This window comes from Poecilia reticulata, linkage group LG10, assembly GCF_000633615.1.
Source record: "Poecilia reticulata strain Guanapo linkage group LG10, Guppy_female_1.0+MT, whole genome shotgun sequence".
Classification (NCBI taxonomy): domain Eukaryota; kingdom Metazoa; phylum Chordata; class Actinopteri; order Cyprinodontiformes; family Poeciliidae; genus Poecilia; species Poecilia reticulata.
In genome coordinates this window covers 7,732,822-7,749,254 of record NC_024340.1, presented here as the reverse complement: position 1 = coordinate 7,749,254, position 16,433 = coordinate 7,732,822, and the positions used below count along the sequence as shown (strand labels likewise).

The 16,433-nt window shown below is 41.5% G+C and overlaps 2 protein-coding genes across 5 annotated transcripts in view; one reads left to right on the top strand and one right to left on the bottom strand.

Annotated features, from left to right (window-relative positions):
* Positions 1 to 992: 992 nt before the first annotated feature.
* On the top strand, positions 993 to 11,316 carry syvn1 (synovial apoptosis inhibitor 1, synoviolin). Of its 4 annotated transcripts, none has more exons than XM_008419808.2 (17): positions 993 to 1,215; positions 2,100 to 2,249; positions 2,344 to 2,436; positions 3,521 to 3,673; positions 3,805 to 3,853; positions 4,151 to 4,254; positions 5,582 to 5,708; positions 5,806 to 5,905; positions 6,559 to 6,624; positions 6,744 to 6,860; positions 7,049 to 7,206; positions 7,927 to 8,079; positions 8,181 to 8,336; positions 8,437 to 8,620; positions 8,746 to 8,849; positions 9,601 to 9,662; positions 10,099 to 10,201. In XM_008419808.2, the coding sequence occupies exons 2-17, from the start codon at positions 2,118 to 2,120 to the stop codon at positions 10,108 to 10,110; spliced, it is 1,770 nt and encodes a 589-aa protein (XP_008418030.1). In that variant the 5' UTR covers positions 993 to 1,215; positions 2,100 to 2,117; the 3' UTR covers positions 10,111 to 10,201. The 4 variants fall into 4 exon arrangements, 3 of the variants coding, with proteins under 3 accessions (XP_008418030.1, XP_008418029.1, XP_008418028.1); XR_001777023.1 differs by having other exon boundaries at positions 995 to 1,215; positions 9,580 to 9,662; positions 10,099 to 10,136; XM_008419807.2 differs by lacking the exon at positions 9,601 to 9,662 and having other exon boundaries at positions 995 to 1,215; positions 2,103 to 2,249; positions 10,099 to 11,316.
* A 1,265-nt stretch (positions 11,317 to 12,581) lies between these two features.
* Positions 12,582 to 16,433, bottom strand: part of gpr137 (G protein-coupled receptor 137) — a 7,396-nt gene continuing 3,544 nt past the window's right edge. The window contains exons 2-8 of the mRNA XM_008419799.1: positions 15,360 to 15,812; positions 15,242 to 15,279; positions 14,912 to 15,152; positions 14,133 to 14,282; positions 13,910 to 14,035; positions 13,715 to 13,833; positions 12,582 to 13,120 (exon numbers count right to left, since the gene is read on the bottom strand). Coding sequence (XP_008418021.1) covers positions 13,024 to 13,120; positions 13,715 to 13,833; positions 13,910 to 14,035; positions 14,133 to 14,282; positions 14,912 to 15,152; positions 15,242 to 15,279; positions 15,360 to 15,743 — 1,155 coding nt within the window. The 5' untranslated portion in view covers positions 15,744 to 15,812 and the 3' untranslated portion in view covers positions 12,582 to 13,023. The remainder of the gene's footprint in view (positions 13,121 to 13,714; positions 13,834 to 13,909; positions 14,036 to 14,132; positions 14,283 to 14,911; positions 15,153 to 15,241; positions 15,280 to 15,359; positions 15,813 to 16,433) is intronic.

Here is a 16,433-nt window from a genome sequence, read left to right as displayed (position 1 = left end):
CATTAGTCCTTCCATTGTAGAAATGATCTTCAGTTTATATAAGGCTGACTTTGTAACTGTCTTTATGTGGCTCTGAAGGTTTAGGTCTGATCAGTAGTTTCTGGCTATAATAACTGAAACTGCAGACTGATTGTTCCTCTTTAAGGCAAAAATATAAGTTTCGTTTCTGTCCAGCACTTCCATGCATTGATTTTTTTCTACAAGTCTACTGAACAATTGAATAGATTTGTGGTGACTTGGTGACATAATGTACAGCTGTGTGTCATATGCATAGCTATTTAAACTAATCTTTTTATTTTATTAGCTTAATTTTTTAAATGTTTGTTTGGTGCCTAGTGGTGTCAGTGCAGAATTAGATGCTTTTTGCTTATCATGGTTTTGCAAATAGTGAACACTTGGGTTGCCGACTCTACTGAAACTTTCCAACAACACGTTGTCTAATGCGCAAATATTTCCAAAAGTCAGATTCTAGCTAAGGTTTCAAAAATGGCTTTTAAAGTCTAAAATTGTTTGAATTGTAATTAAAATAGTTAACATCACACTATAGTGCGTTTAGAAAACTGAACATACACCGCAGAATATTTTCATCACCAATAATAAAAAAAAAAACGTTTTCATTTATTTCTCTTTTGATGTCTGAAATTGGCCGTGGGTATTTTCTTACAGAATAAGTAACTACAAATTATATATTTCCAATCTCCAATTCTTTAACATGATTGATTGGATTGTGAGACACCGCGCGCTTGAATGCGCCTCTTTTGGCTGTGAAAGCCTGATAACTTCCTATTGGTCCACGTTTATATTTACCGTAAAGCTCAGAAAATGCGGAACACAATATCTCGCACACCTGGAGGAAATGCAAGTAAGAAAGCCACTGGTAACTGATATCACAATGTTTTAACAATGTTCTCTTCCTGCCTCATTTGTAGCGTAGCTGCTAAACACGATACACCGCGCATTTCAGTGGCGCAAAAACAAAATGCTGTTGCGTTAAATTACCATAACAACCGGATGTGATGTGGCTTGTAAGGAGCAAGCCAAAGATAAACACGTAGACAGGCAAATACGGGCGAGGGGAGAATTAATAGCTAATAATTGGGAGGGTACGGTGACATGTTTGAAATGGAGTAGCTGGAGACAGCATAGAGGTTTTATCAGACAAGGAGGCCCCGTTGAATCAGCCGAGGAGCGAGCCGTCCTGCGGGTACCGAGTCGGTGAGTCCCTGACAGCTGGAGCGGTTGGAAGCTAACATAAGCTAGCATAGGCTAACTAACCCTTATTTCTGTTTGACAACATACCTGCAGAATTAGTTACAGTTATAACCCCAACAGAAGTCTATTTGAAGGTTTCGGTTCATGAATAATGTTTCCATATGTCTTAGGAAGCTGTCACAAGACTTAAGAGTTCAGCTTAATACATTAGCTCTAAACCGAATGTTTCTATGCGCCATAAAACGGTTATATAGTGCGAAAATACCTTTTGAAAATATCAATGGACTCTGTATGGTTTTATTTATGCTGAAGGTTTATGCTGCTCCAAGCAACTTCAGTATATATTAACATAAATATAACATATGCAAGATTTCAGTCTTAGTTTAGCTCCCATGGAGCTGTAACAGTTGTCTCTTCATACGTTAGGTGTTTTATAAAACAAAGTGGCTACATGCCACAGACGCTTTCTCTTTTGAAATGCGTCACTTTGTGTTTCCTTCAGGTGGTTTCCAAAGTTTAATTTGTGAAAGCACGGATTTAGACACTTTTGAATTACTTTGATTTTACTTTTCTCCCCCTAAATCATTTGAGGGCTGATGATTTTGACTTAGTTCTCTGTTTTTGTATTTCCTTAATGATAGACAAAAAAAAAAGAAAATAAATGTGTTGTGAAATAATTCTAAAAATTTTGACCCATTTAAGTGTCAAAGCATATGTATCAAACATTTATGTGACTCTTTTTAAAAAAATGCATTAAAGTACATGATTTTGGTTGATGCGGGGGATTTCTTAGTTTGATTCATAAGAAACATGAGATGCGTCAAGTCAGAATTTCTGAAGAAATCCTGAAGGTTTAAATTCTCATGTTGTGTCTGTTTGCACCTCAGCAGCACCTGCAGTCCACAATGGTGCGAGCAATCCTGGTGACCGCCACCAGCATGGCGCTGACCGGCGCCGTGGTGGCCCACGCCTACCTGCTCAAACATCAGTTCTACCCGACCGTCGTGTACCTCACCAAAAGCAGCCCCAGCATGGCGGTAGGTCAGCCGTCTGGTTGGCCTGTTTTTAGCTTTTGCTTGTCTTCACGTGAGCCGCTTTTAAAGTTTTCCTTTCTGTTTCCCTCCCCGTTAGGTTTTGTACATCCAGGCGTTTGTGCTGGTGTTCTTGCTGGGGAAGTTCATGAGAAAGGTGTTCTTTGGCCAGCTGAGGGCTGCTGAAATGGAGGTGGGGGATCATCGAAGATCTGTCTTTTCTTCACACTTCCATACATGTTATTGTGCGGAAATCGGGGTGAAACTCGTATAAAATCAACACAAAACCTGTCTATGTGCTCCACAAGAAAGCTATTTGAGTTATAACTGCATCAGATTAGTTTTATCCAATTAATGGAAATACATTAAAATTTTATGATTTCTGTAAAGCTCAGAACAGCGTAGATATGCACAAAGCCTATTATAAACTCCTTCCAAGATTGCACAAGTGGTTCAAAATTAAAGAAACAAACTATGAGTTAGGAGAGAGAGGTTTGTTTTAAAAAATGATGGTCAGGATAAATATTAAAAACATTTGTACTTCAACCAGAGAAACTCGGGTGTGAAATAATTGTTGGAAGTTAGAACTGTGTTTTTCACTCTTTAAGACAAAAAGTATAAAAAAATTATTTGCTAAGCAAGTACAAGATTTGATGATATGTAAATTTTTTTTTTTTTTTTTGTTTTCTACCGGCTCATAAAAGGAAGTCTTTGGAAAAATGCTTTAGAAAAATATACAAGAATAATTCTGCTGTTTTGATGATCGTCTATGTATAAAAAAGTGTAATAAGTTTATGCTTTTACTTGCACTTTTTTTTTATTTATTTATTTTTTGCCAGTGACAGGAATTGAAATATTATTTAATTCCGAAAAACGGATATCTTCTACAAGTTGAAATAATGTCTTTCTTTTACTTTTTTTTTAGTTCTTTTTTTCAGCATTGTATTTTTTTTTTTTCTTTAAGCAGTTTTTTTATTTGTGTATGGAAAGTTTAAAAATTACAACAAAGTTTTGGAACTCTCCCTAGGAAAGTAAAAAAAAAAAAAACTAAACATGAGAATAAAGTTGAAATAATACAAGAATAAGGTCATGACTATTTTCATTATTTCGACTTTATTCTCTTAATTTTACAAAATTGTTTTCGTAATATAATTTTAGTATAAAAAAACAAAACAAAACAAACCCCCCCCCGACTGAAATGGAAAACGACAACACTGTGAAATGTTGTGCTGTAAATGTAAACTAAACGCGTTCTGCTCTCTCTCCCCCCCTGCCAGCACCTCATCGAGCGCTCCTGGTACGCGGTGACGGAGACCTGCCTGGCGTTCACCGTGTTCAGGGACGATTTCTCCCCTCGCTTCGTCGCCCTCTTCACCCTCCTGCTCTTCCTCAAGTGTTTCCACTGGCTGGCTGAGGACCGGGTGGACTTTGTGAGTGGGAAAAGGAAAACGGCCAAATCTTTACCAAACAAACAGCCGTAACCCAAGAGAAAAGATGAGCAAAACGCTCGTGGAGATCAGCTTATTGATTTTTTTTTTTTTTCCTGTCTTTTTCTCATCAGATGGAGAGGAGTCCGAACATATCCTGGGTTTTTCACTTGAGAGTTTTATGTAAGTACCTTTCAGTTTGGGTTTTTCTTTTTTTTTTTTTTGTACTGATTTCACTTGGCGCAAAGCATTTCATGAAACTGTATGCAAATATTTGCCAAAGCCAGGTGCGTCTTGGTTGTTGTCACAAAAGGGTTCCAGTTCCTCTTCAGTTTTACCGCCTAAAACTGTCTGCATGTCACAGAAACAACTTAAAGTCAGCATCTGCCTGGGGTTTAAAGAGTCACGTTTATTTTTTTTCCTCTTGTTTACACCCTCATGCACACTTCTGTAATGAACACTTCTTAATTTTTTCTGCAGCTCTTCTAGGACTTCTGGCTGTCATGGACTTCCTGTTTGTTAACCATGCCTGCCACAGCATCATCACCAGAGGAGCTTCGGTCCAGCTCGTTTTTGGCTTTGAGGTTTGTCCCAGTTCCTTTTTATACCCTTAAAAACTCGAGGCTTGTTAAATGAATCGTGGTTCATTTTACAATAAAAAAAAGAAAAAGAAAGAAAAAAAAAAAGCTGATTTTTTTTTCGTTCCCCATGCAGGTTCCTCTCATAATAAAGAGTAATCATTGTCAGTTGATTATTTTTCTTAGAAACTGCGATCTAAACTGTGCCAAAGTGAGCATCTTTAAAAAAAAAAAATCGCATTCAAATTTCTTAATAACTGGAAATCATTTAAAAACTTTAAAAAAAAGATTTGAATTCAGATATAATGCAAGTTTTGAAGTAATCTTGCAAAACCTCCAGCTGTGTGTAAAGAAAAAAGGGAAAAACATCTAAATCTTAATGCAGCGCTCACAGTGGTGACAGAGCTGACGGTTTAAATGTGTCGATTAGACCATTTATTACAAAAACACAAAATAAAATCAGCTCCTGCTACTTTAATATAAGAACTCAAAATGTTTTCTACTATCCTTTAATTATTAATTAATATTTATATGTCTAGGAGGTAAATAATATCTTGCATTACCAATACTTTAAATTAGACGCTTTAACAGTGCCTTTAAAAGTGGGGTCCACCAGGGGGCCTCAGAAAGTTGGAGGGAAAATGAGGAAGAAAATTGAAATATTTTATAAAGAATGGAATCTAATAGATTTTTAAGTACATTTTACATTTCTTTATATACAAATGTAATCTTTTTTCAGTCTTTATTGTAAAATATAAGTTGAAATAACTTATTGAAGATATATATAGAAGATAGAAATAACCTATATTGTCTCACAAAGGAAAAAGTTTCATCTTTCTGATTGGCTGATGTGATTAATATAAAAACTATCACATATTTTCTTCGCAAAAGAGAGGACTTGGATGTGTTGGGAAAATTTTATGTGTTTATATATCCAAGATCAGGTGAATGAAGTCACAGTATGTTACCTGGTAAATTTTCAACCACAGAACTTGTCAACTAAAATGAGAAGATGTGAGGTTAGCGTCTACGCTAAATGAATGGAATAATTTATTCAATAACAAATGAAAGTAAGGGAAAAAAAAGTAAAAGTCAATGTTTCATTACATATTTTATATTGTTGTCTTTGAGTTTTCACTGATTAGAGAATTTATTTTGTTTTAAATTGATGTTATTTGTTTCATAAATCTCGTTTTCCAGTCTCAGATATCTAACTCACCTCTGTTTTTTTTTTTCTGATGCTAGGTCACCACGTATACTTTACATCTGACTGCTGCTTCCCTCTCTGACACACACATAGATTTGATCATATTTTCCATTTGATTTTCCTCAGTACGCCATCTTGTTGACTATGGTCCTGACAACCTTTATCAAGTACATCCTCCACACTGTCGACCTTCAGAGTGAAAACCCCTGGGACAACAAGGCCGTCTACATGCTCTACACTGAGCTCTTCACAGGTGCTGCAACCAGTCTGTGTGTTCGACTGATTAAATATGGCGTCCATGATGATGATGACGATGACGACGTATGTGTCACATGGCGTGTTGTTGCCAGGTTTCATCAAGGTTCTCCTCTACATCGCCTTCATGACTATCATGATAAAGGTCCACACCTTCCCCCTGTTTGCCATTCGGCCCATGTACCTGGCCATGAGGTGAGCAGCTCTTCAAATGAAATGTCTGTCTAGAACAGGGGTGTCCAAAGTGTGGCCTAGGGGCCCTTGGTGGCCCGTGGAGCAATTTTATATGGCCGACTGCAGCTCAAGAATGCAAGACTGTCACATATGAGGCCCTCTGGTGGACACTTTGAAGAAGTTTATTTTTTTATTATTTTTAGGGTGAGAATCTCCGTTACTAATTTAATTCTCAAGCATAAAGTTATCTAAAAATATTTTTATTTTGCTTTTAATTTCATATGAAGTGGCGCCATAAACATCCAATGACTTTTTACTCAGGAAAAACAAAAACTAGATCACATCCATTCCTTTAAATGTCTTAGAGTAGATTTTTGTTGATGGAAAAATATTTTCTGGACTGCACAAAAAGACCCAAAAAGTTAGGAAATTTCAGCCTTTGCTTCATTAAAAAAGTATCATATATTCAATTTGTTGCTGAGCAGATAAAAAAAAAAAAAATCCAACAATATCATTTCGCATTTTAAGTTGTAAGAAGAGGTTTGCACACCTGATCTAGACAGTTGTTTTAATTTTTAGTTGTTTTTTTTAACAGAGTCTGGATTGCTGCTTCATGTCAACCTAAAACAACGTTTATTTCCCACATCTTTCAACTGTTTTATTTGTTTTTTCAGGCAGTTTAAAAAAGCCGTAACAGATGCTATAATGTCAAGGAGAGCAATCCGCAACATGAACACTCTGTGAGTCCATCAGTTTTTTTTTGTTTTGTTTTTTTTTAGTTATTCATTTAATTCTTATTTAATTGTAATATAGTTTTTGAGATATTTCAGCAATGTGTCTGTTATGATATGATGTTCAGATATCCTGATGCAACTCCGGAGGATCTGCAGGCCTCGGACAACGTCTGCATCATCTGTAGAGAGGAAATGGTCACTGGAGCCAAGAAGCTACCCTGTAATCACATTTTCCACTCCAGGTGAGTCCAATGTGACCACACACACACACACACACACACACGTCTGAGTTTAACACTCCTGCTACACTTAAACAGAGCAGAGTTGAGGTGGAAATTTAAACATGGCTGGAAACAAAAGATCCTTATGAAAAGTCGCTTTTTGTTTGCCTGATAAGATCGATGTTTTCACGGTCGTTGATGCTCCACAGCTGCCTGCGCTCCTGGTTCCAGAGGCAGCAGACCTGCCCCACCTGCCGCATGGACGTCCTCAGGGCATCCAACAACAACCAGGCCCAGGCCCCGCCCCCAGCTCCCGCCCCAGCCCCGGCGGCGCCCGCCAACGCCCCGGCAGCCCCGGCCCCAAACGGTGACTTTCAGCATGAAACTCATCCAGGGCTGGGCGACAAGTCGCTTTTATGGCTTTCGAAGATTTAATTTGTGGGAAAATCTAGTGTGCAGAGTTCAGAGTGACGTCATCTTGTTTTACAAATGTTTTTTTTTTTACAGATGCTATTTATTTGGATTCTGAATTCAGGTCAACTCAATGACAAAATATTGGGGGCTATGCCAAGTTGTTTTTTATTATTATTTTTACAAGAATTAAGTCATGATATTACAAGACACTTTATTCTCGTAATAACATGAGAATAGTCATATGACAATAAAGTCATAATGATACAATGTTAAAGTTGTCATAATAGGAGAATAAAGTATTAATTGTATGAGAACTGTAAACAAAATAACTACTTATCCAAGGTTTTATCACATTAAAACAACTTTTTTCTAATAATTTTAAGACGTTCTTCTGGTAAAGTTGCGACTTCATTCTGCCAATATTCTGACTATGTTCTCGTGATTAAACAAAAATTCTCTTAGGTTGGCCCTGATACTCCACTGTACAATGTTAAAGGGTTAATAGAGCAGCCATGTTGTGATGACTTCCTGAAGGCGGAGCTTCAAGAAGACCAGGAGCTTCTTACTTTTTTATTTATTACAGTGGAGAAAGCTGTACCTCTCCTACATTCACCGTTTTGTCTTTCCTTGTTCATTTAACTCCTTTTTCTTCCTCTCTCTCTCTCTCTTCCAGTGGCTCCCGGCATGCTGCCAGGCTTCCCTCCAGGAGTTTTCCCTTTCTGGGGTCCTTTCCCCGCAGTTCCTCCACCTGCTGCTGCTGCTCCACCTGCAGCTCCTGCTGCAGCTGACGCTCCAGCAGGCAGCACGGACACGACGCAGGCCGCTGGTAAAACGCCCCGAACTCTACCTTTAACTACGGTCATTTTAACTCAAGCGATTTAGCTTTTTCTTGATGACATCAATTTGTGATGCGTCCATCCCCTTTAGGCACCAGCCAGCCCACTTCTGCTGCTGCAGACGCTGCTACGTCGTCAGCCGCCGCTGCCGCTCCAGGATCAGCAATCCCAGGATTCCCTTTCTCCTTCCCGCCTCCTCCCTTCCCCGCTGCGCCATGGCTGCCGATGCCTCCGCCTCCTCCCTTCGGTAAGCTTCCACACACATCTAGAGACACTTGTTTGAGTGAAAAAAAAAATCATCTGGCTGTGTTGAAGTGCAGCTTATTCCTCTCTCTATCCTCCCCCAGTGTCGTCCATGCCTCCTCCGCCTCCGTCGCTCTCTCGGCTGACGGAGGAGGAACTGAGGGAGCTGGAGGCCGAAGGGAGGAGGGGCCTGGAGGCCAGGCTGCAGTGTCTCCAGAACATCCACACCCTGCTGGACGCCGCCATGCTCAACATCCACCACTACCTCAGCACCGTCGCCACGCTCGCGTAGGTTACACTCCTCCGTCCAAAACGGGTTTGGTCAGGAAAAAGCCTGCGATCTTGATTTGACTTTGTAATTTTGAAGAGCCGCCATGCGCTGAAACATCACCTCTCTTCTGTTCTCACCTCAGCCCTCCGCGGCCTGAGGGTGGCGCCGCAGAAGCTGGCGGAGCCGATCGGGAGGCGGCATCCACTGGCGCAGAGAGTCCCACCACGGAGAGGGACTCGTCCACCTGTATGTAACAAATACAAGTTTCTGATCACAGAAGTTTTCACTTTTTTTTTATTAATACAGTTTTGAAAAACCAGCTAAAAATATTTTCACAGAAGAATAATCAGTAAGTGTTTCATAATTTAGAAAGGATGGCAATGAATTCTGAATCTAGGGTGAAAAGTAGGTATGCAACACATGGGGACGTACTAATATGACAGTTTTATTAGCATACAAGTGTCTTAAAGGGGCAGGATTATGTAAAATATACTTTTTTCTATTAGCTCTACATCATGTTATGTCATTCCCTCATCATAAACATACCTGGAATGTGGCCTTGATTCTTTCACATGTAGCTCCACCTTCTGAGCTGCAGTTTTCCAGTTTCTAAGCTTCCAGGCTTCTGCCTCACAGAGCTGCCCCACTTGGCTCCTTCAGACTAGCCAGGAGCAATTAGCACACCTGTTGGAATCTGCTATACTCATTATATGAGCTATTTCTCAGTGAATATAGCAAGAAACGTAAAATAACTACTTTGTGTTTTTTATTGTTCAACCAAAAATCATATAATTATAAAACTTGGCAGTGATGAACTTGAGTTGAAAGGTTTTCACTCAATATAACACTACAGCTCTGCTGTTATGTAAGCAGATGAGCAGATGCAGCATCCAGCTAAAGTATATCATTTAACATTAGCATTTCTGAGTTGTTTTTTTTAATGTGGTTTGACTGCTGTATTTTTAAACATACTTAGCACAAAGTTGATGTCATTCAGCTGTGAGGATCGAGAGGAGGAAGAGGAGACAGAGAATCAGGACAGGCGGGGGAAGGCAGCAGGTTGGTGTAATGCTAGGCAGAGATGTAGGAACAGAGACTGAATCCCAGATGATTTATTTTAATATGTCTATTTTTAAAGGGTATTAGCAAGATCTGTAAGCTATTAAATAATGCTTGTTTAATAACCATATGACTTAGCAGAGAACAGACTTTACCCAGTTGTGAGTTCAAAGAGATGACATGTAACAATTCAGTGCTAACATTCCTCCGTAGAGTCCAGGTTGTTTTATCAACCTGGAAATTATTATATGGGAATAATAATTTCTCATTATTCCCAGAATGAGAATAATAATTTCTCATTCCTGTAACAGAAAATGCATGAGGACTGGGTTTGGGGATGTGCATAACGTGTCTGCGTGCACAGGAAGCATGGAACTGCGCCCCCTGGTGGAGGAATGGGAGCTCCTTCCTAACCATGACTGTATTGTGTTTCCAGCTGACCCAGTAGGTGGAGCCACAGTCTCCTCTCAGCCCGCTGACTCCACCTCCTCTGCCTCAGACGCAGAGAGGAAGGAGAACTGGGACGAAGGAGCGGCGGACGACGAGAAAGGAGAACCCAGCGCAGCCGAGCTGAGGCGCCGCCGTCTCCGTAAGCTAGAGACGACGCCTTCGTCGCCGACATCGCCATCGCCACCTCCCGATAACTGATACGTGACCGGCGAGAAGAGGGGGCGGGGCTTGACGCTCTGAACCAACCGAAACTTTTGAGATAACTTATGGCTGCTTCGGCTCTTTGTCACCTCTCTCCCTCGTCCACACGCTCAGGTTTCCCACAGCGACGAGTCGGACTCGAGCTAAGACGCAACCATTTCTGCGTCGGACGGCGACGGCTCCTCTTCTGTTTTTTTTGTTTTTCTCTCTTTTTAAAATTTTTTTTTGATTGGATCAACTCCGGAGTGGACTTCTGCCATGCCAACGCTGCAGGAAATGAACTCGGTCAGTCGGCGTTTAGGTCTAGTTTTACCGCATCTTCAGCAGGAAGGCAGTCCTGCTCACCATAGCAACACGTTACGCAACAAGTGGATCATTAACGTAATCCAGCATTTTCAGTTTCAAGTAAAGCCAAACAGCTAACTTCTGCTTTTTATACATGGCCACCGCCCCGACCCTCTCCTCGTTTCCCAGGTTTCTGAGCCCCGTTCCCACTGCTGACACTGTACCATACTGATTTATTGGAAACTGTATATACTGTATAAAGAGTTTTAATAGAATCGTCTGTACATGCTGCGGAATAAAGCAACTGAAGCAGCAGCTGATGCCACAGAGGAACGTGTCGAAGCTCCTGGTTTTAGGGGCCTTTTTCTACAGGTTTTCTGCTGCCGCCATGTGATGTCTTTAAGTTGGTTTGGCTGTTTAAATTAAAACTTATGACTGATCGGGGGAAAAAAAAGATTTCTTCACAGAAAGAGTGTTATTTTTATTTTGTTGTGGTTAAAACAACTTTATTTTAAATTTTGGTTTAGTTTTTGGGGAAAACATAAAAGATTTCCAGTCAACATTCACCACCAAACATAGAAACAAATCTTACTTGTATTTGCAAGAATATTTTTCTTTACTTGTTCACAACAAACTAAATATGCAATATTTAAACAGATTGTTGTAGAAAATCTGTAGGTCCCAATTAAAGAATCTTGCAAGATTCTTGTAAAACTTTTCTACATTTGCATTTTTGTCCTAACTTTTAGTTATTTTTGTCTGACCTTAGCAACAACAGAGACATGGGTCAATCTGTCTCGATCTGGGTTGCTATTGTTTATTGAATGAAACCAAATCTCTCCATTAATGTCTTGAAATTTGAGATCAGATTTGCATTCATATGAAGGCAAAAAGCATTGGAAATATTTGCCATTTGTCATGTGATGGTCTCCATCCAGTCCAAGTTTGAGTCACTTCAAGTCTGTTGCACTTGATTTTTGTATTTTGAAATTAATTCAAAAGTTTTGTTTTAATGCTTATAAGGCTATACTTCTACCTGATTGGTTGTTCAGGAGCGCACGAAAGCGTTCCACTTTGAGTTGTGATCGGTTGTTACCAGGGGGGTAAGCAATTCACCGCAGAGCATGCCTTTGGAATAAGCAGTTCCCCTCCGTAACAAGTGGTGGCAGCAGTGTTAATATACTCTCATAATGTAACAAGGCCTTCAAGCAAATATTTGTGAGTTGCCTCTTTGCACATGCGGCACTAACGTCACATCCGCATGAGCAAATGCGGCTCTCTTGTTTCCGCTCCAGATCAGCTTCTTCAGCCTAAAACTACTGGGGGGAGACGGCGTCCCCGTTATTTCCATGGAATCACTTCTGTATTCAGCCTGAAAGAGAGAGTGTACGGGAACGAGAGAGCAGATCAAATCCAGACAACCGATCCGCCTATCCACGTTTTTCCTACGCCCCGTGATGCTTTGCGTGAATTATGGGCGCAACGTCCGCTGCAAGCCGCAACTGCCAGATAACCACTTCACATTAGGAGAAATAGATTAATTATTCTTCTACAGAAATGAATAATTAATCCCAGGTCTTCAGTCAAAACATCTAGAGCTACATATTTTCCTGGGTAATTTAAAACTTTTTAAATCTAATTTAACTCTGTAATAAGCCTATTTATCATGTATAATATCTGGATTTAGGGGTGCCGCCAGGAATCTTGGGCCCCCTGACAAAAAATTAGATTAGCAGCAATATTGCAAAGGTTCTTTTCAGATGAGATAATAAAAATAATTTTTGTAATAGATAAATTAAAACATCCAATCAAGCACATGAACTCAGGAGTAAAAAAATAAATAAAAAAAACCCGCCCCACCTGAAAACATGAGTTATTGCCCCAGAAACAAGCTACACACAAGTATCTGCAGCAATGCTAAGGATGGAAATAAGAAACATAAAATCCCACTGTCAGCAATAATAAAACTTCTTCAGACAGTAGTAAATATCATCCTTTGTATTTTAATCAGTTTCAGATGCATCACATTGTATTTAATAAATGCCACTTTTCAAAATAGTTCTCCATGCTTAGTAGTTACCAACTAAGCTGATTTGAGTCCATCCAGGAATGTAATATGAAGTGTCAGTTATTCACAGTGAGTAAGCAAATAAATAAACAATGCTTAGTTTGACCCTCATGGAGTTCACCAGGTCCTCTCCCACCAAAAATGTTCCCTTTAAGCTGAGAAAGAGTCAATATATCTAATAATAATAATAATAATAATAATACAAGGTGCATCTTCTTAGCTTTCCTGAGGTTTTTCAGTGCAATTTCAACCACAGAGTGGGGCAGTACTGCTGGGCGGTACTGCTGGGCAGTTCTCATCCCCCTGAGATCGTTGTCTAGGTGAGGTAAAAATTCGACAGCGAATGAGGGTTTGGCTTCAGTTCTGAGGGGTGGAGTACAACGAGTGGTGCTGGTGGCTATGGTCTGCAGGGTTGTTGGCAAACAGGAGTGGCGCAGTCTCCGATCCATACCAGCTGGAAGTATGAAAAAAAAAAAACACAAAAAAAGATGACTTAAAGCTCACACAATGACGAGTTACAGCAGAGTAAACTAGCATTTAGTTTAGGAATCCAAACTTCGACTTTTTCTTTTGGCCGAAATTATTACACAAACATCTAATATTTGTCTTTTAATCGTTTAAAATAAAAAACTGATCAAATGGTTCCAAAAAGGAATTTATGCTCCAATAACAATAAAAAGAGATTATAAAGCTGTTAGTGTTGAATTTCTGAGTGATTTTGTCGGTTCACTCCTTCGTTGTGATTTGAAGGGCTCCCTCCTTCGGGGGGCGCCAGAGCTCAGATATCCGTTTTCCCACATAAACATGCAAACACGCATACAGAGTTTTCTTAAATCTCCAGTTTGGTGGGAGTTTTTATAAATAATTGTTTTTAGTGATATCAAACAGCGTTTTTGTGCGGACAGAAGGCTAAAACGCAAAAACATTTATTCGTTTTCCCAGATATCTGGCTACGGATAACTGAGTTTGTGGCTCTAAAGTCAGCAAATGCATTTAATTAAAAACAAAGACAAAAAAAGCTTCTACTGTGTGTTTATATTGGCATCACCTCTGGTTCTGAGTGGGGCTGCGATCCCACGGAGCCGGTATTTCATCATCGCTGCCTTCGGGATCATCGAAGAAGTACGGACGAGGCAGAACCCTGTTGTTGATGTCCAAGCTGCTGGTCTGTGGAAAACGGACGTGTGAGGACTGGGAACAAGACAAACGGAAAATACTGTGGGTCTGGAGAGCAGAGCTCAACCTCCTGAGTGGGCCAGCGGACTCTGAAGAAGAGGATGAGGAGGCTGGTAGGGAGCAGCTCCCAGATGAAGAGGATGGCACCAAACGCCAGGTAGCCTCTGTCGCCGAGTTCACTCTGCAGGTCAGCCTGAAAATACAGGGTTTTTTTGGGTTTTTTTTAACAACTTATCCGACAGTTTGATGACTCGAAGGTGAAAATGCTCCATCGGGAAGCAGGAACCCACCTGGTCGGAGACGTTGTACCAGTCGTAGTCGAAGGACTCCACCTTGTAGCTCTGGGAGAGGAAGAGCACGGTCAGGTTGTAGCAGGCCCGGCTGAAGAACAGGAAGATGACCACGGCTCCCAGAGCCGCCGTGCGGCACACCGTGGTTCCCTGGTGACAGGAAAAGCATCACTCACTGCTCCCGTTAGCGCAGGAAAAAACTACTACCACCTCCCAGGAACACCAACTTCTACCATCGCTGGAAGGTAAACACCAATCTGTACTCCGACACGCACCGGTTCTAAACAAACACTGCTCCGCTGGTTTTACTGAGCTGATCAGAGACACTGAAGGCATCCAGGGTTCCTTTAGACCATCGTATCAAAGTTCTGCTCATCACTTCACAGACCTCAGGCAGGTTTAGAGACGGTTTACAACGCAGAAATACAAAGTTAGTCTGAGAAATTAGAGCAGATAGATATTTCTAATGAGGTCTGGATTTAAATATGGAACCTGGAAAAAAAAAAAACAGACCGGATGGKGGGAAGGATGGAAAAAAAAAAGGAAAGATGGAATGATAAAAGGAAGGAAAGAAGGAATGTTTGGATGAATTAAGGAAGGAAGGATGTGTCAAAAGATGGATAGAAGAAGGGAAGAAAGGAAGTAATGAAGCAAAGATGGATGAATAAAAGGAAAGATGGAAAAAGGAAGGAAAGCCTGATGGCTGGATGACTGCATGAATGGATAAATGGACACGTGGATTGATGAATGGATGGATGGATGGACAGACAGGTGTCTACCTTGCTCATGAGGTATGGGCTGAAGGAGCGCGGCTGCCTGGTGAGCAGCAGCAGCGTGGCGGCCAGCAGCACGGCCTCCATGATGAACAGCAGGTCGTTAACGATCACTCTGACCAACACCAGCTTCCAGGTGCGCTTGCCTTTCTCTCCGCTACTGCCTCGCTCCCCCAGAGCGGCGCACGTCACGTTGATGCAAAGGAAGATCACACTCATGGCTGCGTAGGCGCACCGGGTCACCCATCTGACAATTACACACACACACACAGGTTGCTAACCAGGCTGCAGCGACACAGTACAACACGACCCATTCCAGTGGAAGGTTGTTCTTACAGCTTCGTGTCTGAGGCTGCGCTGATCTTCAGGAAAACCTGCGGAGCAGCAACACATCAGAAACCTTTCAACAAAACCGAAGCCACGACGTTTCCCACAATCCTCCTCCAAAACCGACCTGGGTGAAGTAGAGGTTGATGAGGCTGAAGGTGAAGAACTGCAGACACACGGGGCAGCAGTAGAGCAGCCAGAAGGCGGCGGCGGGCAGGTGGTTGGCCTGGGCCGTGTTGTGGAAGTAGAAGGAGAAGAGCGTGGTGCGCAGGCCGGCCCAGAGCAGGCACAGGAACAGGAACAGGCTCTGGTAGCTCCAGCGCTTGTGCTTGTAGACGAACAGCAGCCACAGCTGCACGTACACCACCAGGAATAGGGACCCGTACAGGGCGAAGTACAGGGCGGTGAAGCCCAGCTGGACGGACGGGGCCACGGCCGGACACAGCGGCGTCAGGGGCGAGGAGGAGGTGGAGTTTGGAGGAGGGGAAGCGGCGGTGACCGGAGCCTCCATTGGAGCGGCGGAGGGATCACTGAGCGGCCATCGTCAACGTGGGACTTCTGGAGCCTTCACACCGAGGATCTGGTGGAGTGGGGGACATGACCAGAAAAGAGTCGGGATGCTACGGAGTCCGTATGGTGACATGGAGAAGAAAAAAAACCCAAAAACCTTGTAATTAAGTCGTTCCCACAAGTTATTAAGTCGTGGCCACAATTTTTTTTTCCCTCCGATGTCACCAAACGGGCCCCGGATACACTCCAGATTCGGAGCTCCACAACAGTGGAGGCCGTTGTGTGTTCGGGTGTGAAGCAGTTAAAACTCTGCTCCCACCTGGACGGAAAACCTTCCTACACATTTCATGTGCCTTACTCGCGACAAACTGCAAACCACATTTCTTCTCTTTCATTCCACCAGGGATGCATCTATCCAATAAGCGATCAGAAATCGCTTATTCTGTCAACTACTCTGACGATTAATAGACTAATTGTAGAGATGTGCTGATCAGGTTTTTTTCCTGCCGATACAGATCACCCATGAGGGCCGATCACTGATACCGATCACATAATTTTTTATTATTTTTTATTATCATAAACACTACCAGTTACATTATGTGGAAAAAGGAACCATGAATTCACCTCAATTTAGACAAAAACTTGTTTTTAATAACTTTTTCCAAGAAGAAAACTAAACAAAACAGGCATT

What these genes read in the sequence shown, in the direction of transcription:
- syvn1 (XM_008419807.2), top strand. Translation starts at nt 2,118, where the DNA reads ATGGTGCGAGCAATCCTGGTGACCGCCACCAGCATGGCGCTGACCGGC. An exon ending in TGAGGGCTGCTGAAATGGAG is followed by an intron (nt 2,437 to 3,520) that starts GTGGGGGATCAT and finishes CCCCCCTGCCAG; the next exon opens with CACCTCATCGAGCGCTCCTG. An exon ending in CTACACTGAGCTCTTCACAG is followed by an intron (nt 5,709 to 5,805) that starts GTGCTGCAACCA and finishes TGTTGTTGCCAG; the next exon opens with GTTTCATCAAGGTTCTCCTC.